Here is a 24,163-nt window from a genome sequence, read left to right on the forward strand (position 1 = left end):
ATCAAGCTCAAGCGCTGTCATGTCAACTTCCTTCAGGAAGATCCTCAAAATGTCAGACACAGCAGAAACCATGGTCCCAGTCAAGGTTGAAGAGGGAGTCGGTGTCCTGCGTACAACGAGGGTGAGTACATCCTGGAGATAGATTTAGAGGGGAGGCATAAAATTTACTGCTGTTTAATTTGCTTTTTTTTTTAGAAGCGTGTATCTTCTGCCAGAAGGCAAGTGGTCACGCTTAAGATAATGGACAGTGATAAGTCTGTCGATACTTCACCAGTCAAAAAATGAAGAAAAAAACCCCGACTGCTCGTAAATCTCATAGATCCTCAGGTTTACTGGCAGGCAACCTGATGGAGCAGTTCATGATTTTTGTCTTGACGGACATTCAGTGCCAGCTACCCCCCTCACGCCGCCCACCTTGTAATGCTTCGGAGCACGGCCAAAAGAAATGCGATGATTCTTCTCCGTTTGACACTAAACACCGTCAATTTACAGGAGAATATATAACGTTTGCTGTAAACAACAACAGAGTGACAGTGGGATGTTTTCGTCTGAAAACATGAGTGGGCTGAGTACCGAGCCGAGATGTGATCCTCATCATTTCCTTTTTATTCATTTGCAGTGTAGATGACAAAAAATATGACCTTTAACGACTAAAAAAAAAAGTGAAATGCAGAAATGGTGAGGGAAAATAAAACAATTTAGCAGGTTGTAGAACCTACGTTAATGGAGCAATCTTCTTATATCTGACCTTGTCTTATATCTGACCTTGTCTTATATCTGACCTGGTCAGATATAAGACAAGGTCTTATATGACAGTTGGGCTACTTATAGTTCGGCCCACAATGATTCATACCACTGCCAGACTTAGATTTAAAATGATTTTCATTTAACTCAGGAGTTTGTTTCTATCAGGAAATAAGACAAGACCTCTCAGAAGGTAATGAAACAAGGTAGAACGAGTATGAATAATAATAATAGTCGACATTTATGCTTACCATGTTATTCGAATTAAACAGTTTAGTTTGAAACCTAAATCAATAATATTTGGAACGATCTCTTGCTTCTTTACCGTATTGCTTTGATTGACTGTCTCACAACCAGGTTCAGGTAAATACTAATTTCACAGTAGACACCTGAGCTCTCAGGTAATCAGAGAACTTTACAGTCAACATATATTCTGTGTGTAAAAACGGGCCCAAACCGGTAAATCCGTTCTTGGGGAGGCTGGAAAATCTTCCGAATGTTCTCGACTTCTTACCGGTTTTCCGGAGTGGAGAATGGTGTCGTTTGGAGACGGGCACTGACCACAACCCAAAACAGCAACACCTCGTGATGTTGACCATCGTGTCCAACATCAGCACCCGACCTCACAGAAAAATGTCAAATATTCCCAAGTGCTCTCATAATCATTGTTTCCCCGTAATTGTCTTAGAGTATAAAAACCTCACTAAATATCTTCTTTTCTAAAACAGAAGTTTATGCAATAATTTTAATAAATGTACCGTATTTGGTTTTGTTTAGCCATACAGACATCCTGACCAACATTGCTAAAATTTGTTGTTTTTACTGTCATACAAGCATTAGTTACATCTGATGTGATGCGATCTGGAACATAAGCAAAAAATTGAGATGAAGACGATACATGTGCATCTACACAATTTTAATATTTAAGTTAGACTCTATCCAGAATCCCTGTGTTTATCTGAGGGCAATAAATGTTTTCGCACCACTCATGTTTTCACAAAATAATAATAAAAAGAAATCCTGAGGCATGGTGGGAACCTAAACAAATCCTTTCTTTCTCTTGGCTGTGACGTAAGTCACGGCTGATTTGGGGTAAAAATGAGGTTGTGGAAAATCTCTTTTTATAGAAGCAGAAACCGTAGCGAGACGTGAGAAATACAGTTGTGAAAACAGACAGGAATTTAGAAAATGCTATGTTTTACTTTTCTTTTTTTAAAAGAGATGGACAAATCTGTTGAAGCAAATACTGTTTATTATTTTATAATACAAATAACACTACATACACAAAATAAGCCAAGCAAAACATTAAATCTCAGTCCAGCAGAAAGAAGGAAAAAAAAAGACAAGAAAATGTATATTTGTTTTTCTTTTTACATAACAGCAGCACAGCTAAAACCAACACGACAGTAAGCTTGATTGTAAAAAAAAAAAAAAAATAAAGAAAAGGAAGAAAGTGAACCTCGCAAGAAATCAAAGAACAGCACCGGTTACTGTACAGGGAGAAAGCTCTGGAGCCAAACAGTCTCACACTCACTACTAAACGTTGATGCATTATTGGATCATTATATGATGGAACGAAACTAATGGTAGAGTTTTCAAACTGGCTTACAAGTAAAATTCTGAAAGGTGTGGTGTGAATTTGAACCACTTTACCTCTCACTGCAACTTATCAGCTAGACTGGAACATGGGGCTATAATCTTCTTAATAAAAAAATTTTAAAAAACCCTTACGGGATGAAAAGCGTCTGTGAATAACAATTTTCAAGACCCACAGAATTTAACATAATTTCTGTTCCAACATATGAACATCCTTTTGATTTAAACAATTTCTGTTTCATTGTAGATTTGGCTGAGTGTTTTAGGGTTACTTTCTTGCTGGAAGGTGCAGCTTAGTCACAGTCTCAAGTCATTTGAAGCTGCTGAAATGATTTTTTTTGTGTGTTTTGTTTTTTTTGTTTTTAGCAGAACTAGCGAAATCTAATCTCTCATTAAATCTGACCAGCTTCCTTATCGCTAAAGAATAGCATTCCCACGGCATGATGCAGCCACTACCATGTGGTTGGTCTGTTTAGGGTGATGTGCAGTATTAGTTTTTAAGTTTGTATTTGGCCTCATTTCAAAAATTTGGGCAGCAACTTCTGTTTTACTACTTGTTAAGCTTGACTAAATGTTGATCTTTCAAAGTAAAATCCCAAATAAGGTGTGTTAAAGTCAGTGGTTGCAACATTACTAAATATTGCAAGTACTTTTTGTTTTCTATTACTTTTATTGCTTGTTTTTACTACGTTGGTTTTCCACACTACATGAAACAATGTGTGAATGTATTGTAGATGTCGACAGGGCAGAGAAAAAGAAACACACATTATTGTGACACATTATTCAATTGAGCCACTGACCTTACCTCAGTTCAAATAAATGCAGGTGCCAACAGCACAATCCCCAAAGCACCTCAGAGATTCTTTAAATCCTCAGAGGATTATAGTGTCAATTAGAGGTTGAATTACAAGAAAGCTCTCTCTATCGTTAGCATTAACAGCCAGCGCTACACCGAGCATAGTCATCATCAGCATCTCTCTTACTCTCTGGGAAACAATCCTCGACTCTGAATGTAACTGGGTCTATATTGTTAGTTGTATATTTTCACAAACTGTTTTCTTTAATTTATTTGTCCTCTTATACTTGTCTGTCTTTGTGTTCCTCTGTGTCTGCTGTGAGGGGTTTGGTCCTCCAGCTCCGCCCTACTTTCTTCTTCTTTTGTTTGGGGTCCTCCAGCACCATTATAAATGTTAAGTTGTTCATTTCCTCTTCCCTTTTGTTACTCGTTCCACTGGGAAGAGGCAAGTTTTATAATCTATTGTAATCCTTTCATTTATATTGTCCAAATGTTTATTTTTTTTCTTCTGTATTAATGTCAGGTGTTTTAATATTTTCATTCGAGTTGCTATTATGCATTTATAAGATTTGATGCATGTCAACATTATTATTTTGTATAGATCGGGTTGGAGAACTGGAGCACATGCTACGTGCTAATGCTAATATCTCCCGATTGACAGGCTGAATAAACGGAGAGCCTCCAAACCCAGACTCGGTGTTTTATGGTTTATCCTATCAACACACAACGCAGAACTCCACCGGTCACATGAAGAGTGGCTTAGCCCACTGGTTACATTTATTAGGTGCTTTTAATCCACTGCAGTGGAGAACAGAGCCAGCATAACCTCTGTCTAAACATTCACGTCACATCTTTGGATCTTTTTTGTGTGTGTGTGTGTGTGTGTTCAAACTTAAACAACGGCTACAGATATCATTACAGAGGATGGTAGTAAACATCCAACAAACTGTGGTTTTAACACATCGAGGTCATGTGTCATTTTTTTGTTTTTGTGTGCTGAGGTAAAGCTGTGCACTGTAAAACCTTGGCATAATTCATGTGATCTTGGATTGAATTCTTTAAAAAAAAAAAAAAAAAATCCCTTTTGGGCATGTCGAGCAAAACTAGATCTGTGGTTGTTTTAGATCCAGAGGAGGAATTTCAGGAAACGCAACTTCAAACGCGACAAAATAGCAGCGAGCTACAGTATATGGACAATTCAAGGCATTCGTAGATGTGTGAATATCGGCTTTGGTGTTTGAAATACATACAAGCAGATTTTCTCACAATAGATGTACAAACACTTTACAGTTACAAGCACTGCTCTTATGTGCCTTTTAACAACTCATAAAACAACCCCCCCCCCCATGTTGAATCCTCTGTGTCAACACAGCGGTACATTAGATGAGACGGTGCACTTCAGTTTTCCTGGTAACAGCTTTCCCAGGCGGGATAGCCTTTAGGCTGTTGGCAGCCTCTGTAAGCGCACACTGCCTTCAAAGAGTTAGATTCACTCCAATATTACCTGCATTAAGATGGTCTTAACTTTGGCTGTTAATCAGTAAAGGGAGGATTCAGTGATTATAAATGAGGAACTTTTAAATCTACTGTCAGATAGGTTTGCTTAGAGCTAGCTTGTGTGCACACAGTGGGTATGATTTGACCATTTTCTTCCCCCTCAGCTTGAATTTCAAGCAGTTAGTTACAATACTTGTTTCTTCTAGGTGATTCAGACACATTCCTAAAATGCAGTCCAAATATTTTTGAAATGACTCACTGATTTTTCAGGCTTGTTTTTTTTTTGTGTGGTTTTTTTTATTTCTAAAGGAGTGAGATTTAAAGTTAGTGTCATTTAGGATTTGTACTTTTTAACAGATCAGTGGAAGAGTGAAGTACAAAATACGGACTCGAACACCCGCTGAATATAGTTGAGTGTTTTCAGTAAACGTGCCAATTGTGCAGAATATTATTGCTTCTTGGCGACAAGTGAAGGGCGACTTGTTGTTCTGCTCGTTACTGAGTACAACTGAGAGGCTAGCTATAGCTCACTGTAGCCAGCGAATTAGCCGAGCTATGATAGCTAGCCTGCTGCCTCCTGCTTTACACATCTGGAGGTTCAGACCCCCAATCTGTCTGTCTCAGTTGCTATGACCTCGGGTACGTTGCTTTCCTTGCTAGTGGTTACAATGTAGCTTACATGTGTGAATGACTGAATGTAGTAGGAAGATGTCTGGGCCAGACAAAGCACTACACAAGTACATGCCAATTACATGTTACTTGATAGTATGCTGAGAAGGTAATGCACCAATTTGAATCAGTTGTTCTGGAGACACATCAAAAATGTGGGTAACAGTGAAGAACAGGACTGAGAACCTTTAGCTTTAGCTTTTCTTTAGTCTTCGGCGTCCACAGCACGAATTTCTAAACTGCTCGTGATCCTTTCTTGTAAGCAAGAGAAACAAGTACCAGTGACTGACAGGTAAGGGGCGCTGTCGTCATGAAGTCAAAGGTAACTACTCTCACACAGAACTTTTTCTGGGGTCCTGTTAAAGTGACTTTAACGTCTAAGGTCATTTTTTGAGGTTTTGGAAGCAGAACTCTTAAAAATACTTTGCGAAGGATAAATAGTGCGTGCCTTGTGTGCAGCATGTGTATGTATTCACACATGGCATGTTGATGTGTCCAACGGCTATACCACGAGGTCGTTTGGCATCTTTAGTGAAAAACAAAATTATATATATATATATATGTACACACACATTGTGACCTGTTTTATATTTTTAAAAATGTAAGCTTAAATTACTTGATTAATTTAAGTTTAAGTTTCTGGTATTCGGTAATTCGGTCAAATACTGACACAACTGAATAAACTGAGTTTATAAAAAGTGAATAAGAGCTTAAAGCTAATGAGCTAGCTACTCTGTTAGCTACTAAAGAAAATTATCCAAAACATTTATCTCAGGCATGGAACAGACAGGAACTAAACATTTCAAGGTAGAAGTTCTGGGATGAGAACGCCGATCCCTCCGTTTAGCAACAGTTTGAATTATTTAATGATAGCGGTTCCACCAAATAACAAAATCTGAAAAAAAATAAGCTAATCTGAAAGCTTGACGTTATTTTTCTATTATTTCTATTCTGTTGTTCAGAAACTGAATTCGAGGATTTCTATCCAATTAAACAGAGAAGAAGCCAGCCTTGTGAAACAAAAAGAATATAGATTAGCTTGATATCAATCAGAAGCAAAAGTCATTGTCCTGGCCTTTATTACCCCCGCGCCCCACTTTGCCCACCCTGAAGTGGTTCCATTAGCAAGCTAAACTTAATTTAAAAGTCTGAAGGAAACAACACGCCTGGCAATATCTTTGTGACAGATGAAGTTTTTTAGATGCCTGAATGCTGTGGTTCTTCTTTTTCTAAGGGAACAGAGTTATTCTGATGTCTAAAACGTGTGAGCTAGCTTTCCAGAACGGCTTCTCTTTTGTACTAAAAAATGTACACTGAAAACAACTGAAATCAAAAATTAGAACACAGTGGGATAGGCAGGTTTTTAACTTGCATGAAGCAGTTTTAAAGAGAAAAAAATGCATTTGTTCTTCAGACACTTAAAAACACATTTAAAACTTGTCCCACAGCGACAGCAGGTGATACCTCAGCTTGGTACAAAGCAAAATTAAATGAATGAAATTGAAAATCAGAAGGTTAAATGAGTGTTTTAAATGAATATTTGAATTGTATACCTATATAAATACATCGTGATGTGATATTTAATTGTCTGCCTTGAGTTTTAGACACTGCAGGCTCTTCTCGTGAGCAGACTTCGATCCACTCCAGACCAATCAGAGCCAGGAGGAAGGTCTTGCCGATGTCAACCACACTCGTGTATGTGTCGCTAAATGTGCCAATCTCGGTGTAGATACCCCACACATTCACAACACATGACAGTAGGCAAATACTCACCCTGGTTGAAATGCACACCAACTTTCATCTGATCACTTAGTCGACATGACTCAGTGAGTTTCAGTGTCTCAGCTCAGGAAGTGATTATATAGGAAATATATATTTTTTGATGCACAAAGATAAAGCTGTTCTTACAGCAAGTTAAAGGACCTGTCAAGATCCCCTCATACATTCCAGTGGGGTTTTTTTTACATGGGAAATGTGGCTCACTGCCAAGGGCGCCACTCATCCAGGGAGCAGAAATCAGTCAGTCTATCTATCTATCTAGATATACTCACCCTGATTGAAATGCACACCAACTTTCATCTGATCACTTAGTCGACATGACTCAGTGAGTTTCAGTGTCTCAGCTCAGGAAGTGATCATGTTGCCGGGGGACAGCCAGTCAAACATTGGTGCAGTTAGTCGAGGGTGGAGTATCCGCCTTGCTGCGCATCTCCTTGATGTCGTTGAGCGGGCAGTCGACGTTGCCGATCTGACACTTAAAGACTTGCTTGTATGCCTTCCTGAAGTTCTCCGACAAGAAGGCGTAGATGACGGGGTTCACCGACGAGTTGCTGTACGCCAGGCAGTGCGCGGCCACCCGAAACACGAAGGAGGCCTCGGTCAGCGGAAAGTTCCCGAACTCCACCCACAGCTGAACGATGTGATGAGGGAGCCAGGACAGGCAGAACACCACCACCACCACCAGCACGGTCTGAGCGGTCTGGGACAACACACAGGACGAAGAGAAGTTATTTCTTAGAGGGGAGGAAGGGGGAATTTTGAGTTTTATTTCAGCTTTTTTGGTGTAAAACTGTTTTTTTCTCAAGTTTGTAAATGTTATCTTGTGCTTCTATGCAATCTCATGCTGATATTTTATTTTCCATATGACATCAGGAACCTGGCTTGACGCATACATTCAACACATTTCACTCTTTTGACCAACAGTGTTGTAGCCCTACACACAGATGATGTGCCTGAGATCATACAAGACAATTGCTGTGATTCTAATCTGGTTAATTATGTTTTGTTTATTTTTTTAACCACTCCTAGACCTGTACATTCACAAAATAACTCAAAAAGAACCTCCAGTTCAAAAACAACCAATCAAAGCCAGGAGGAAGGTGCTACCGATGTCAAAAATACTCATGTATGTGTTGCTAAATGTGCCAATCTCAGAGAAACAATTTGCCAGGGCAGGAAAACTGTTTATCTGCCATCATCAGTGGCCATGCTAACTAGCCTGAGCGTTCCTGGCAGACTACTGGACGAAGCTCTAACGTAGCAAAGAGCTAGCAGGGGATGTGCAGAGAGTCCACAAGCTTGATTGAGAGCACTAAGAACCTGTTCCTGGCTCTGATTTGGACAGTTTCAACAAATATGTAAAAAAAAAAAAAATTATACCAATTACACTCTGCAGTCTAAGTGAGCCTACTTTCCCCTCATAGATGGGGAGGGGACTATGATAGCTCCAAACTGTAGACAAATCCCCCTTTAAAAAGAGAAATGATTAAATATATTTTGAAAAAGCTAACTAGAATTTCATCTGGTTAAATCAATTCCTCAGACATTTTACTTGATTTAAATGTTTTGTCTTGTTCCGTGACTTTATTCAAGGACAACAGAGACAGTCAGTGTGATTGCTGACCATCCTTTTATAAATTCAATTTCTTTTCTTTTTTCCATTTTTTTCTCTGAAGAGGTTTTGCGGCGCTAGTGGCTCGTATTTTGCGACAGTAGGCAGACAGAAAAGAGGGCGAGGACATGCGGCAAAGGTCGCCGGGAGTCGAACCCGCGACGTCCGCGTCGAGGACTAAGGCCTCCTAACGTGCGGCGTGCTAACCCCCTGCGCCACCACTGCACGCCCCATAAATTCAGTTTCAACTAAAATGCTAAATCCTTGAAATTCTTATATCTTTGAACTACATATTTAAAAATATATGTAATTTAAAAATACATACATGTAAAGAAACATATCTCATTTGTTTCTTTAAAATATTCAGGACGATAGCTCTCTGATTGGGGTTGATTTTTAATGAAAAAACAAATTAATATATTTCATTTCAACAGTGAGATTTTTGATCCCTAAAGATATTCAACATAGTCATTATCTTTTGAGGGGAATGTGTGGGGAGACAGTACAATAAAGCCATAGGTGCACTGAAGTGAAGATGTGTCTGCTGATTCTTCTTAAGTATTTTTTCACGATGTGCACAGAGCCAGTGATGCGGCATTCCCTCCAAATCTTGCTACAATAGGACTCAAAATCGTGTTTTTCTTTCTCTTGTTAGCTCTGTTTGGGTCCGCAGCCTTTGGGAAAAACATTTCTCCTGGCCTGCATGCCAGCAGTTAGTGGCTGCGGCGCTCCTGCTTTGTAAACGAGCCTGTAAGACAGCGAGCGGCTGAGAATCAAATCATAACAGTGAGCCAAACAATGAAAGATGGATTTCAGAGCTGATGGGGAAGCAGACCTCTCAGTGGGTAGCTTCTGACAAACCCCATTTCTACACACCCCATGGCTCTCAAGTAAACAGAACCTCGTTATATACTTGCATATTAATTATGTACTCCACGGATTCAGATGTGCAATCCTCTCAAAGGCAGAGGGAACCAGAGTCCACCGTAACACAAAGTCTAATGCGCACTTATCTACCTGCTCCATGCAGCAGCAGGGAAAGTATGTACTTGTTACCATGTAGTCATAATATCACTAGAATAAAGGCAAAATATTAGTAAAGCCATAGAATTATACATTTTCTAAAAATATGACTTTATTCTCGTATTAGTCCAACTTTTTCCTCAAAAGATTTTGACTTTATTCTCATCATACTATGAATTTCAATTCTTTCCCTTTGGACCTCTGACATCAAAAAGGCAATTCTGTTCACACAGGTGAATTATCTCTCTTTTTTCTCTGTAAACTCAAAAGAACGTTGTGCGTAAAAATACCAGCATTTTCTGGCATACTTAAAAGAGCTTTAAAGAGCCACATCCTTAAAATGCCTGAAATCCATGTGTCTAAAGCCTTAAAATGTCTTACGTTCATGACAAACAAAACGAATTAATCACAAGTCTTAAATTTAGTTTGTGCAAAGTTATCGCTAGTTGGCTGGAGGATGTTTGCTGACGCCGCTGACTCGCGTCTGTTGCCAACTCACATGAGGCTGGGTGCATTCTGTGAAAAAAACAACACAACTTTACTTATTTTTTTTTGGTAAAGGCTGCAGCGAGTTGTTTGCAGAGTGAGAAGCACAAAGCTGTTGCCAAGAGCAGAACACAAACAAAAAGTTTAACAGTTTTTGCTATACTTATTTGGACTACAGCAGAGTCCCCTAACCGTCCTCTATGTTTATAGTTTTGGGGGTTTTACATTTTATTCAAGGTGGCAGTAAAAAAGTGTAAAAAAAAAAAAAAAAAAGCCTTAAATTTGATTGGCTGAATCCCTGAGCAACCTTAGTGGCAGTCAAAGTCACCTAAACCAAACTAATTCTCGGTTTGAACTTTATCAAGTCATTTCCAGCTCGTTTAGATGGCCAAACTGTTGATTTTAATCATGATTACTGAATATTTCTTAGGTATTCAGCATTATTATTGAATTGACATGTTTTTCATAATTGCGCCCTGTGACTCGAGGCGGTTGAAGCTACCGCGAGTGTTTGCGTTTTTCACATTTGTCTCAGTTTAAGCACTAAAAGTTTTCGTTTCTTTTGAATTTGGACAAAGAAACTCAAAAGTGTCGTGAATTTCAGTCTTTTTTTAAATAGAATCTGAGTGTTTTGTAGTTGATGGAGGCTCATGCAGCCACGCACAGAGACATGAGCAGATTTCATACTGCTGAAAGGGCCTCCATCATGGGCAGATAGCTGAAATCTTTGACTCTGCAAACCTGTAGCAACAATGCCATCACATGCCAACTTTTCACAAAAATCAGTTTGACCTTGCTGTGATTTCAGTGCATGATTCAGTCTATCACTCCCTCCAGTCTTTTCTTCTTACTTTATTTTGGACCTTTCTCTTTCTGGAAAGGTAAACCATAGGATTTATACTATTTTACAATCTATTTCCTAATGGGCGGCTTAATATGATGTGACAGGCGTTTCTAAATTCCCGCCGGATGCATCCTCTTTTGTGTGCTCAATGCTGAATCAGACAATAAAGAGAGCCAGAGAGAGAACGATGGGCTGATAGCCGCAGAGACGTGGAGCCGGTACCAAGACGAGAGTCTGTGCAGAATTAAAAGATAAGCCGGAGCCACGCGTTTCCAAATTTGGTTGTGTTGTTTTCGTTCGCCCTACCTACTTGTTCTGCTCACTGTCACATCCGTAAGGCTTCAAAAGCAAGTTTGACCAACGGTTGTGGGTTCTCTGTTGGCAGAATCACAGACAGGAATGTCTGTAACCTGCTATGGTCCAAATTTGCACCACAGAGAGAACTGACACCACACTCTGATTTTGCACAAATCTGAGGCCCGTTTTGTCTCTTTTCACTCTGGCCAAAGGTTCCCCAGAAAATGTGTCGCCGTCATGTTGTTTTGGGGGGTTTATTTATTATTCTGTGTTCCTAAGTCTCTTTCTTTGATTAGATCAGTCTGTTTGCTTTAGTTTAATCTTTCTCAGTGATTCTAGTTTTTTATTGTCTCTAGTTGTGCCTTGTTACTCTAGTTTCATTGTTTGTTAGGTGTAGTTATTCTTTAGTGTTAGGTTTATTTTCTAGTCCCCTGTGCCACTTTGTTGCTTTCTCTCGCCGCACACCTGCAATCAGTTAGCCAATCAGCCCAGGTACTTAAACACTTCTGCTCCTCTCATGCTTTACTGGTTCCTCCTGTTAAATCCAGTTATTTTCCCCAGTGTTCCCTGCTGGTTTTTTCCTTGTATTTATGATTTTCGTTCTGCATTGACTCCCTGTAGTGTTTATGTAAGTTTTTTTTTAAAATTATTATTAAAATACAAAATCTACTTGCCACCTCTGCCTCTCTGCATATGAAGCCCACATATCATGACAGTCCCATTTAGTTAACTCCCCCTCTTTTCCCTGCAAGCTTCCCTCGAAGTCAGATACTCTCTTGTATAAGCGTCAGAAAAGCTCAGGGCTACAAAAAGGAAAAGTGTTCATTTGAAACAAACAACAGATCTAGATGCGGCTCGATCTGCCCGTTACGTTCTTAGAGTTATAAAAAGATGGATTTATTTAACATTTAATCAGTTTCCTGATAGCTTCACTAATACTTAAAGAAAGAAGATGGAAGGTTCAAAGTAATGCATATATAATACAGTAGAGAAGACAATGAATGAATTCTCGTAACAAATGCATATCTTTTCAAAATCAAAACGGCACGTTTGGGTATTTGAAATCATACCCCAACGTTTAAAACATCTCTCTCTTTTTCTTTTACGTCTGTTTAACATAGTTCAAGCATATGGTGCACATCAGATGGATAATTTAAAAACTTTAGTGCGCACGATCTCAACCTGAGAAAGGTCAGAGTTGAAGCTTTAGCTTAGGATTTGCAGCAGATCACATATAATAAAGGAGAGTCTGATGTAAGAATGAAAGAACCCCACACGTTGCCTTCGCATCTATACAACTGGAGTCCTTTCTCTTTCTCGTTCTTGGAGCATTTAGAATTTTGGTCATTCCTACTGACCTAAAACAAGAGATGTTTGGTTGTTTTTAACTTCAGATAGTGAAGAAAAGGCGAGTCTCATTTTAACTTCTGAATTAAACTGTAATGCAAATGGTTTTGTTAAAAGAAATTATATTTTTCCATCCACTTCACAAATATGGGTTCCTTTGTGACGTTCTGAATCCAAGAAAAAAGAAAGAAAATCTAAAAGCACGCTATTAAAGTTTATGGCAGAAATAGAAATAGATTTATACATTTACATAAAATCCCAACATTGGAAGATCAGGTCATACGGCCTACATTGTATATGAATAGTTTGACTAATCTATCACACATGTATGTTTTCCACCACTAATTAGAATGATAACACCATCATCTAAATGTCTATTATCTGCTGCGGAGAGCAGCCAGCTTAATGAAGGAAAGTGTTGAAAAAGTGAATAAAGCTGCCAAGAAAATGAAGATATTTACCTGTTTGAGTTTGGCATTGTCGCTTTAAGTAAAAAACCGAACACAGTGGTTACTTTACAGAAGCAAAATCATGTTAAAATGATTCATCTTCCGATACGTTCAGCAACATAACCAATTAAACCTTAATTTTAAGCTTTATATGTCGTTTTGAATTACAACACGTGAGTCAAGCTGCTTAAAGTTTCACTGGGAAGCAACTCTTGATGCGGCTTGATTCATTCGTAAGGGACACCAACACTCAGCTGAGGAGAGCGACAGGGTACGGCCTCAGAAGCATCAGCTGTCCCCCTGTCTCACTTTATAGACGCTACTAGACAATTTCAGGCTAACTTGGCCAAATATTCATTTTCCTAATTATCCATACCCATCTGTGTGCTCCATCTGGAAGCCTGGGTAGCTGAGACACAAGCACTCAGGGCTGAACTCGGCTGTTTGTTGAACTAACTGGTACAACACAGGGACGCCAATGAAACGTTATAGCGCCGCGAGGTAATTATGTGGGAATTGTCTGAAGTGTTTTAGTTTCTCTCAACCACACCATTTCTGTCTGCCTTTGATGTGTGGATTTGCAAACAGCGCTGGGAACGACCCTGGTCTTTCCAGCTGTCAATCACGTTGGATTTCCCTGAGCTAACAGTGTCGCTGACGAGACTTTTTCCATCCACAGAAAGTGCCAGTTGATTTTTTATTTTTTCCCCTGTGTGGCACAAGCAGCTATTATTATTATTATATTTTTTTTTTTGATTTCTTTGCTTTTTGATATGTAAAAGTTGGGCTTTCAGACAGAAAGTAAAAACATCTCTGATGGAGGTGGATCAGCTAAGAAAAGTTCATCCCTGAAGGGACAGGTCACAATTTTGGGGAACATTTCAAAGAGCAGCGAGTGGGAGGTTTCCAAAATCAGATTTGCTTCTGAAGATGATGTTGCCATTAAGCACATCAAAAGTCAAACGAAGGTTGGCGGCACTTAAAGGCCGAGGACTCTACCAAAAAAGAAACTGCAGTCTCTGTCACCATTTAGTCTTTCCTCTTTAGTTCCTGAAAATCCTGTCACATGCTGATGTGCAACCTGGGTTTTGGTGTATGTGTTGTTTTTATGAATAAATGTGGCTATAATGTGAAGCACTTCGAGTCAGTATGACCAGAAACTTCGTATATAAATTAAGTTCACTTGCCATCTATTACATTGATCATATATATTCTTTAAAACACAATTTGAGACTTATGAAACTCGGATACTATTTTTATTCAAAGCTTTTTGGCTTGAGGATCACCTTAGAACTAAACATGAAAACTGCAATACAGAGAAGTTAAACCGAGACCACAATGTTCTACACTGACATATTCTTTACAGGTGTTTTCACACCTGATAGTTAAGTAGATTTGATTCGGGGACCGAAGGACACCATTTGTCACATTTTTAGCTCGTGCAGTTCATCTTCACACAGCTCAAATGAAACAACTATGTTTCCTCCTCGCCTGTGGTGGCGCTGCACCAAGAACCGCTGATGGAAACAACAAAAAAAGGAAGAAAACCCTGAGCACAACTTCTTCACTTGCTCTTTTAGTCCGAAAATGCATTCGCATCCAAATGAACATCTTAGTCAAACAAACTGGTTTGATTAAAGCGGACTAAACGGGAATGGCTTGAAGGCTACTTAAAACACATGCTGGCTTTGCTTAAAGGATTTTTAATATTTTCATAATATTTTCATTGTCTTGCAAACAAAATGGTTTTTTTTAAATCTCTAGTGACATCCAGTGGTGTAGCTGTAAATTGCAACCAAATGAATACCAGTCTAAAAAAAACCAAAACAAGTCAAAAGCATCTGAATGAGGCAGCCACTTTGGTCAGAGTGGAGGAGCGTTTGTGTAGATACAAACTGTGTTGAAAACTTTTACATAAAGCGAATTTCTTCATCATCACTAATCCTGTTTGACTAGTGCTGCAAAACACACATTTTTTTCATTTAAAAAAGAGACAACCACACTCTTTTGAATTTCTACAACTCACTAAAAGGATCAAACCACATTTACTCAAGAGTTGAACCATGAAGCAGATTATTCACAGGCCTGTTTTACTTTTTTCACCCAGTGGCTACTGATGTTTGAAGACTGCAAAACAAAGTGAGTCAAGGTTATTAGAGCGAGTTCTGGCTTTGAGTCATCACCGGACCTTTGACTTCACTAATATGCCAGTTTGTTTTTCCTGTGAAATCTGTTTGCTGGTTAACACCCCTTTGTCCCTTTTTACATAGAAGCTGCCCCTGAGGAGTTTTCACCAGCTAGCTTGATGCGGTCTGGCTACATTACTTTTATCCACGCATAGATTTTTAAAGAACACTTCCCCTTTGCCCCCCAAAAAAGCCACATCAAGACGCAATTTAAATGAGACAAATGGGTAAGAGACTGCAGCTGTTTTGTTTGCTTCCTGCATGTTCATGATTCGTTTTTCATTGATTCTCCAAAGAGTCCTCAATGCCTTACTGCGGATTAATCTTCTGTAATGAAACACACGGGACAAAAAAATAGAGAAGTTCAGCTCGGGAGCCACAAATGCATAGAAATACAGGTTCAAAAAAAGACACAGCAAAGTTTGACCAAACACATAAGATGTCATCTGAGACATCTTATCTCAGAAATGTATTTATTACGGTCTAAGTTTAATGCACTTTTTATAGCCGAGCCGTAATAACCCCTCTTTGCTCCGTTCTCTCAACTCTGCACCGAACAAGTGCAGTAAATCACAAGAATATCTGACATTCCTGCCTCACCGCCCGGTTATTTCAAGCCTCTATGCAATCACATCAAAGCACATTTACATTCCCCTCTCAAGCCACGTCTGGAGTCTGTAGCCTCCCTTCCCTGTCCCCGCCTGGCTGTATAGCGGTAGGTGGCTGTCGGATGTGTGCTATTAGCCTGACCGGCTGTGAGGAGCGACGGACGCACCGAGGAACAGATCAACGGTCGAGCAGGCGACGGCAGATAACTGGCTTCAGTAATGACCTCCTCCAAGAATAATGAGGGAGTGTGACAGCGAACAGGAAGCGCAACGGCAATGATAATTCTCTTTTGGAGATCTGGGGAAAACAAAACAAAAAAAAAGTTCTTTCTTCTGCAGGGCTGAATGTCTAGAAGTACAAAAGCAGCCAGTAGATGAAGTAAATATGGACACTGTTAAAGACACAAAATCTTAGCAAGTACTTTTTGGTCTAGTTTCTGTACGGTAGTACATTTGAAATAAGGTCAAACTAACTTACAAGCATCTTTTCAGGAAGATATAGAAGCTTGTTTTAAGTCAATATTTTCTTAATATTGATTTTTTTAAAAGTACTAGCTCCATTAGCAGATTATTTCACTTATGACATGAAAACAAAGCCTTACTAGAAGTGAAATAGTCTGCCAGTGGAACAAGAACTTTTTCACCAATAATGAGGAATTATTGACTTAAAACAAGTTTCTGCAGCTTGCTGAAAAGTTACTTGCAAGTTAGTTTTTTTTTTTATTTCAAGTGTACTTCGGTATTTGCACTAGAAACTAGACCAAAAATACTTTTGTGTTTGTGCAGTGTACGATTTTCAATTCAGAACAAAGTTCAAACTCCTAGCGAAAACCCACAGCTGCTGCCCTTTACTTTAGCACCAAATCATCCAAGCACCAATCAAACTACGGCTTCATCAACCACCTGTGGGTTGCACGGGGTATTTTCTCGAAACGCTTGCTCTCAACACACCATAGGCGGTTCGTTCCTGTTGACTCGACACGCAGACAAAGCCATTTGGTCATGTTTCTTCTTTTGTACCTTTATGGTCTTGTTTGTTTCAAACCTGTCTGCCTTTCCAACAGAAAAGGCCAATTGGCAGAGAGACAAACTGACCTGCAGCTTTTCCGTCCATTAGGTGGGATGTTTTCTTAGTTTATTTTTTTTGCCACGTGGCGCCCTGCAGGCTGTGCCACCCAAGGAAGAAAGCCATATCGCCCCTATCCAAAATGGCAAATGAATGCAGAATCTGGTAGAGAAATACCTGCAGCTCTCTGAGTGCATGCTGGACAGTCTGGTATTATTGTAATGGGGAGTTTCCAAAAGGCATTTAACTCTGATCTAAGAGTTAAATGCCTTGTCAAAAGAAGAACAATCCGCAGTGGATAAACTGATCTGGATACATGGGAGTGTCTCTGAATACAATAATTGATGCTCTGGCATAAAATCACATTCATCCATCATATCTAATTCCGATAATTATACCCGCCCAATGATGGCAAAGAAATCCAGCAAGTATTGTAGTTGGAACATTTGTCTGGGTTTGATTATGGTTTATGTTCTCGAATGTTTTGGATATGGGTTCGATGCAGTCCAGTTACACATGTAAAGAATTCCCCATTGATATTATATATTTAGACTGGTCAAACTGGAAATGAATTGCTCTGCAATCAACACAGAGTCTTTAAAACGCATTTTGAGATTTAGGAAGCCATCCATGGTGAAGGTCTGCGGATCCATGCAGGGTCGTGGGAGGGGGGCAATCAGGTGAGAGGTGAAGATAATTTCCGGAATGAAACGTATATCTGTCCTGGTACATCGTCATAATTAACAAATTAGCTCGTTATGATGATAATAAAACATTTTTTAAAAGTGTCTTTTTTTTATTATTATTTATTCCAAGTATAGAATCATGTATCCCAGGTTATAAACCCCTCTGTTGTTTTTACGTCTCAACCTGAGCAATAAAAATGCTCTCTATGTGTATTTTTGAAAAGCTTCATAAATCTTATGCAGTGCTGAATAGATTTCCATTCACTGTCCATTCACTCTCAAATTAGATTTTGAAACAAAGTTGATAAATTGCAGTCAGCCTGGCCGTACTGCCATTTTATTGTTATTTATGTATGTATTTATTTGTTTATTTATTTATTCTGAAGTGTTGCTTAAGAGAAAAAGCAACACTAGGGAGACAATTCAGTAAATGGACAAAAATCAATAAGAACGTAACCAAACAAACAACTCACTTTTTTTTTTTTCTAGTGTTCATGATGCCCCCAGGCTGTATCACTGCCCTGGGCAGACAGCCATACGGCTTTTGTAACCAAATGAGACGTTTGCCAATAAATCACAAAATGTAACAAATCGATTCAACACCTACCTTTTTCTTCGAAGCCTCCGACTTTTTGGACATATTTCTTAGTTTTTTGTGCAAGTGATTTATCACCTGTAAACAAAACAGAACAACAAAAACAGACATCAGGTAGAACTTATGGTTGATCAATCATTTGCGCGTACTGACCCCCCCTGGGTACCCCTCTTTACCTTTGCGTAACAGAAGGAAATCAGCAGCAGGGGCAAGACGTAGCCAAAGACAAACGTGCACACCTCGTAGACCTTCTTGTGGTTCTGATTCGGCCACACGTCCCAGCAGTAGGTTTCGTTCCTGCCGCCGTGGAACAGGTTGTAGTAGTGCATGCGCGGCGCCGCCATGGCCAGCGAGAGCAGCCAGATCGCCACCACGCCGACCAGCGCGTGCCTCGCCACGCGTATCGACGACGACTTCCTGGAGTGCACGATGGCGACGTAGCGGTCCACGGACATGGCGGAGAGCGTGAAGATGCTCACCAGCATGGAGACGGTGAAGAAGTAGTGGATGAACTTGCAGATGAAGGCGCCGAAGACCCAGGTGTTCATCACGTAGATGGTGGACTGGAAGGGGATGCAGAAGAGCAGGTAGAAGAGGTCGGCGATGCTCAGGTTGAGGATGAAGATGTTGGTGGTGCTGCGCGGCTTGCCCGGCTTGCTCCGGGCGAGCACGGTGATCACCATGGAGTTGCCCAGCACGCCCAGCGTGAAGATGAGCAGGAAAAACAGCAGCGCGATGTAGTTGCTCGTGTCGATCCCGAACAGGTTTTTCTTCTCCCCGTCCTCCTCCAGCGCGCTGAGGTTCCACGGCTCTCCCACGAGCCACACGGGCTCTGACAAGTTCATGATAGATTTTTGTTGTTATTATTATTATTTATTTATTTTTCTTTCTTTCTTCCACTTCACGCCACCGACTCCGGACGCGTCTCCATGCGCGTTAGATTCCCCCTTCCTCAGGATTCTCCACTTTAAATGAAATCCCGCGCTTCACTTTTTGCGCATCACTTTATATAACTCTCTCTGTGTCTCTCTCACGCACACACGCAAACAAACAAACAAACAAACAAACAACAACAACAAAAGCGATATATTCCCACAGCTGGAAAGTCTTCCGTGCAGCATCAAACCATCCGCCGCACCTTGGAGGCGTCGGTCGGTCTGCGTCTCCTCCCCTGTTGCGCACCAGACGCGTCTGCGCGCTCTGGCTTCGCTGCTTCCAGTCTGTCTCCCGGTTCTCAGCATCTGGACCCGGTCTCGCACTTTAAATAAGAGGGGGAGGAGGGGTACTTGGGAGTGGGCTGGACCGTCGGCGTCAGCAGCCATACCACCAACCATGAAGTGCTGCGAGGATGCTCAATGAGGGGAGAGGGAAGAGTGGGAGAGAAACAGTTATTGTTATGGGTCTCATTCTGCCCATTTAGGAATCCATCCGTGTTTAATGTGGATGCTGGAGGTCAAGGCCGGTTTCTGAGTCAGACTCCGGTGCCAAGAGCTGCACATGACGTTAGGGCTGGAGAGTTAGAGAAGAGCGTTTTACCACTGTTTTATTTGAAAGTTTGCATTTTTGTTCTTTTGGTTTCTTTCGGGTTTTTTGTTGTTTTTTTTTTTTTTTGCCACAAAGGAATCAGTGAGGCTGCCTTCAGAATAATAATAATAATAATAATAATAATAATAATAATAATAAAAGCACATGTTCCCACAGTTTTAGGCTTCATATTGTGTTAGTTTATAAATCACTGGTGCAGCACCACAATACATTAAAGATGTGTTGTTGTTCTATCTGCCCTAGATCCTCCTGGCTGTTTGATACTGGCACCGCCATGTTCCTCAACAAAGGAGCATGGTGAGGTTTTTATGGTATTAAAAAAAACTACAGTGCTACTTTTTCACCATAAAAAGGGTTCGGCATGAGAGCCAGAGAGTTCATGAACGGTTTTCTTTCAACAATGACCTTCATCCTCTTTCCTGTCTGCAGTGTCCGTTGTTCTTCGTGACACCGCTTATGATTTCTAACACAACTCTTAAGGGGTTTTGCAGAAAAAGCTCGATTAAGTTACACAGAGGTGGACTAATGAGGATGACTTGTCAAGGGACTTTATTTAGGGGTATCATATTTTTTTTGCATGTAAAAAAAACCCCCACTTCTGTCTCACAGTTGCACTCCACTTTGTGTTGGTCTGTCGCATCCAGTTCCACCCAAAATTGTTGAAATCTGAAAAGGTTAATGGAGTAGGGCGGTTTGTGCAAACGACTTTGCTTTAACTGCGACGCCAATGTAATGTAACCCAATGTAATTGCTCCGCGGCCACAAAAAAAAAAAAAAAAGAAGTATTCAAAGTGTTCTGGGGCCATATTTGTTCCTGTCCAATTAAAAATGCAAAGTAATTTTGCCATAAATTCCCCCTTTCTCGCCCTTCCGGCGATAAACTAAGCGTGCAGCGTTTCAACGAAACGAAGTAGAGGAGGTTTGCTGTAGGTCTGAGAAAGTGTCATATTTGCCTTCATAAAAGAAAGTTGTGCTCTCTTCAAACATTTTTTTGTGTTAAATTATTTCTATTCTTCTGGTCCAGAAAAGGATTTTAGTTTAGTTTACTCCCAGTAACAAAAGCGAGAGCTTACGTTTGGAAACCGTTGTTTTATTTAGCCATGTGTGATAAACCGGGTGTGCCAAAGACGCTGAGTAAAAAGTTCACTGGATGTTTTTGGCTCGACTTAACGGTGATTTTAAAGTGTAAGCAAAAAACAAACAGAAACAGAAACATGACCATTAGAAAATAACTTTTTTCCCACATTCTCATTGGGAAATATTTTACCTCTGCAGATTTATTGATCACATATGAAGGAGAGTCAAAAATAGATAGAGATGATTTCAGCTAAATCCCTCATTAAAGAGACATTCAGTCATTAAACAGCTTTTAACTGGAAGACTTTAAGAAATAACTCGCATACAAAACATTTTTAGTATAGTAGGTGAGATTTTTACATACATATGTTTAAGATTTAATCTTAAACTTTTATAATATGAAAATAAATGTCTTCAGCGGGTTCACAGCCGCAGTAGCTAGCTAAGGCATTCTTTGCTAGCATCTTTTCCACATTTTGTCACGTTACAACCACAGATTTATGTCAACCCCAACCCTAAACACATGCTGGTTAGTATGCAGGTCTAAACATAAAAGACCAGGAGTAAACATCTCTGAATATTACTCATGTGCTGTACTGATGTGACTTATAAAAACACTTGGGTGCTTTGCGTTTTATTTCGGGGCATCACATTCAAAAGGAACTGTAGAGAATTAACCGTTCTCCATGCTGAGTTTTTGATGTCTGAGGTTACAGAAGAGTCAGTGGGTTGAATTTATGAATTCCATTTATTAATACCAAAATACCGCTGGTCCATTATGACCTACTACCTTTAAGAGCTAACAGTCGAAATGGCATCCCAGAAGAGGTTGTGATCTCCTTTGTTTAGCCTCTATCTAAGTTACGCCCAAGGAGGGTGTTACCTAGCCTTGAGGGCGTTTCCTAACATGTCATTTCTTTTAGCTTTAGCTTTGCAACTAGCTAACAGAGACAGAAGGAAAAGACAGAATAATTTATTCTCAACAGAACCCGACAGACATGAAGTCGAAGCGAAAGGTGGTTCTGCCGAGTTGCGACTTCAGTGCAAAAGCAGAAATAGAAAAAAACCACAATGTCGAAAATGTCGTGTATCATTTTCCTTCCTCTTTCTAATTATGAGTCATTTAGTGTAATTTTGTCACGTGGAATCTGGATGAGATGCGTTGTAGTTTGGGGTGGGGAGGTGACTCCCGGCTGGGGTCCCTTTTGTGTCGAGTCTGCATGGGCTTTGCTAACTTACTCAGAGTCCAAAAACAAAGAAAAAGCATTTAAACATAAGAGTAACCCATCATGGGTGTGTGTGTGTGTGCGTTTTCCCTTGTTTTGATTTGCACTCAACTTTCTCCACCATATTGGTAGGATTTGCCCCATCTCACCCCTCGCTGGACTCTCAACGGGAATGACTCTGAACAGGACATTCAAAATGATTGCTTTTTGAGAAAAATCACACACAGATGTTTGCTCACGTCAAGTATTTGCAAGCAGAAACCTTCCTATTCTCACTGCTTCACTGTTGTTCTTCTTTTTACAGCTACTTGTGTTATTGTTTCCTCTGTTTTCTGACATTGAATCCAGTCCTTAAATGCATCTTTCCATAGGATAGCAGTGTTTGAAACGCCGCCCCGACAAGCTGAACTATTATTCTGTTTGACAGCTGGACAGATGTGGAGATGGATGGACACATTTCTGTTTCATCCATGGATGAAATGTTGGAATACAGCCACGCAGATCCATCCTCATGGCTGTACTCCATCATTTGTTGGCTTCCTTGGATGATTTTTCTTCCCCCTCCCCCAAAAATTCTAATTTTGAAGTCAGGAGGTTTCCTTCAGATGACTTTTCCAGACCTTTGGCAGATGGGGAGGAAGTGCTATGCTGCAGATTTATTTTATTTGCCAAAACCAATGCAAAGAAAGTGAAACCTATTCTTAAGTGGTGAAGAATGTTCTTTAGAATGTTCAAGTTTATTCCGTATCCGTATATATTTATTCCGAATACGGAATAGATATACGTAATGTTTATTCTGTATCAGGATAGATTGTTTTCTATCCTGGTGGCCGACCAGATAATCGGTTTCACAACAAACGCGATAAAATCCTTTCTGGAACCTTTTGTAGCAAATGCCGCTGGTAACACTTCTAGATAAAGCTGTTTTTTTTTACATATTGTACATAAAAGAATAAAGCCTAGTAGATATTCCCGAAAGACCTCGTTAAAACAGTTCCAACGGCAGGAAAAATGCCGACTGATTTTGACCGGCGGCGCTGGCCAAGAATTGCAGATTCCCCAGCAGACTCGCGGGGTCAAGTTCAAGTTCAAGCCGAGTTCTCAATAAAAACTTCGTGTGTGAACTATTGACTTATCGTCTGCTGTGATGGGAAAACAGTTTCGCTGACCATATCATACCACAGTTCACTGAAAACAAACCGGAGCGGCACACTGAAAAAAAAACACTTATCTCCAGTAATAGGCTGGCTGTCACGGCAACGATATGTGTTTTGCCCGGCAGCATGGCAGGAGCAGACAGAAAGCAGTTTATTGATTTAGTTTTTATTTGTTTATTTGTCTGTTGTATTCATTATTTATTTAGCCAATGATAAAGTGAGAAGTACCAGACGCTCTTTCCCATTTTATCCTTAAACAACATAATTTTTCCACCAAGGTCAATAATTCGTTTATGACCACTTTACTAAATTGAATACATAAATGAAATCAGTTTTCTTACTCATAGCCATGAGTAATAATGGCTAGTAGGGAAATAAGGAAAAATGATCTTTTAACCTTTTACAATGCAAAATTTATTTACAGTTACAGCATCATTTAATTTTACTTTGATATCAAATAAATAGTAAAGTATTTGAATTTGGTTTAAATTGAATGTAGCCTATGTTGCCGATTTCTGTTACATATTTCAATGTCAAACAAAGTTTAGAGTCTTTGAGCAAATTATGTAGTTACTCTAATTCAATAGATTTAAAAGATATATATGGATACAGAAAACCATTCAACCCCATGTCATCTAAACGTAAAACCAGCCTTCCAAAGTTCAAACTAAACATCAAACTGGAGAAGAGAGGGGATTTAAACGGCTTTAAATGTGGAATTATTGTGGTCTGAATATGGCAAAAATTTTACTGCTGTTGCGTCTTCAGTTGTGGAAAATTAAGGTCACCAGAAGCGTTTTCATTACAAATGTGCGCAAAGCTTTGTCGATATTCAGCTAATTAAAAAACAGCACAATTTCGCAATTGCGTTGTTTCCT

The 24,163-nt window shown here is 39.8% G+C and overlaps 1 protein-coding gene across 1 annotated transcript; it reads right to left on the bottom strand.

Annotated features, from left to right (window-relative positions):
• Nucleotides 1–4,013: 4,013 nt before the first annotated feature.
• galr1a (galanin receptor 1a) lies at nt 4,014–19,917 on the bottom strand. Its single transcript, XM_028019195.1, has 3 exons — nt 18,457–19,917; nt 18,293–18,358; nt 4,014–7,781 (listed from the first exon to the last, which is right to left on the bottom strand). The coding sequence occupies exons 1-3, from the start codon at nt 19,123–19,125 to the stop codon at nt 7,461–7,463; spliced, it is 1,056 nt and encodes a 351-aa protein (XP_027874996.1). The 5' UTR covers nt 19,126–19,917; the 3' UTR covers nt 4,014–7,460.
• Nucleotides 19,918–24,163: the final 4,246 nt, after the last annotated feature.

The sequence above is a fragment of the Xiphophorus couchianus genome, chromosome 5 (assembly GCF_001444195.1).
Source record: "Xiphophorus couchianus chromosome 5, X_couchianus-1.0, whole genome shotgun sequence".
NCBI lineage: Eukaryota > Metazoa > Chordata > Actinopteri > Cyprinodontiformes > Poeciliidae > Xiphophorus > Xiphophorus couchianus.

What these genes read in the sequence shown, in the direction of transcription:
- galr1a (XM_028019195.1), bottom strand. Translation starts at nt 19,125, where the DNA reads ATGAACTTGTCAGAGCCCGTGTGGCTCGTGGGAGAGCCGTGGAACCTC. An exon ending in TTTCCTTCTGTTACGCAAAG is followed by an intron (nt 18,359 to 18,456) that starts GTAAAGAGGGGT and finishes TTTTGTTTACAG; the next exon opens with GTGATAAATCACTTGCACAA. An exon ending in CGGAGGCTTCGAAGAAAAAG is followed by an intron (nt 7,782 to 18,292) that starts GTAGGTGTTGAA and finishes GTGTTGTCCCAG; the next exon opens with ACCGCTCAGACCGTGCTGGT.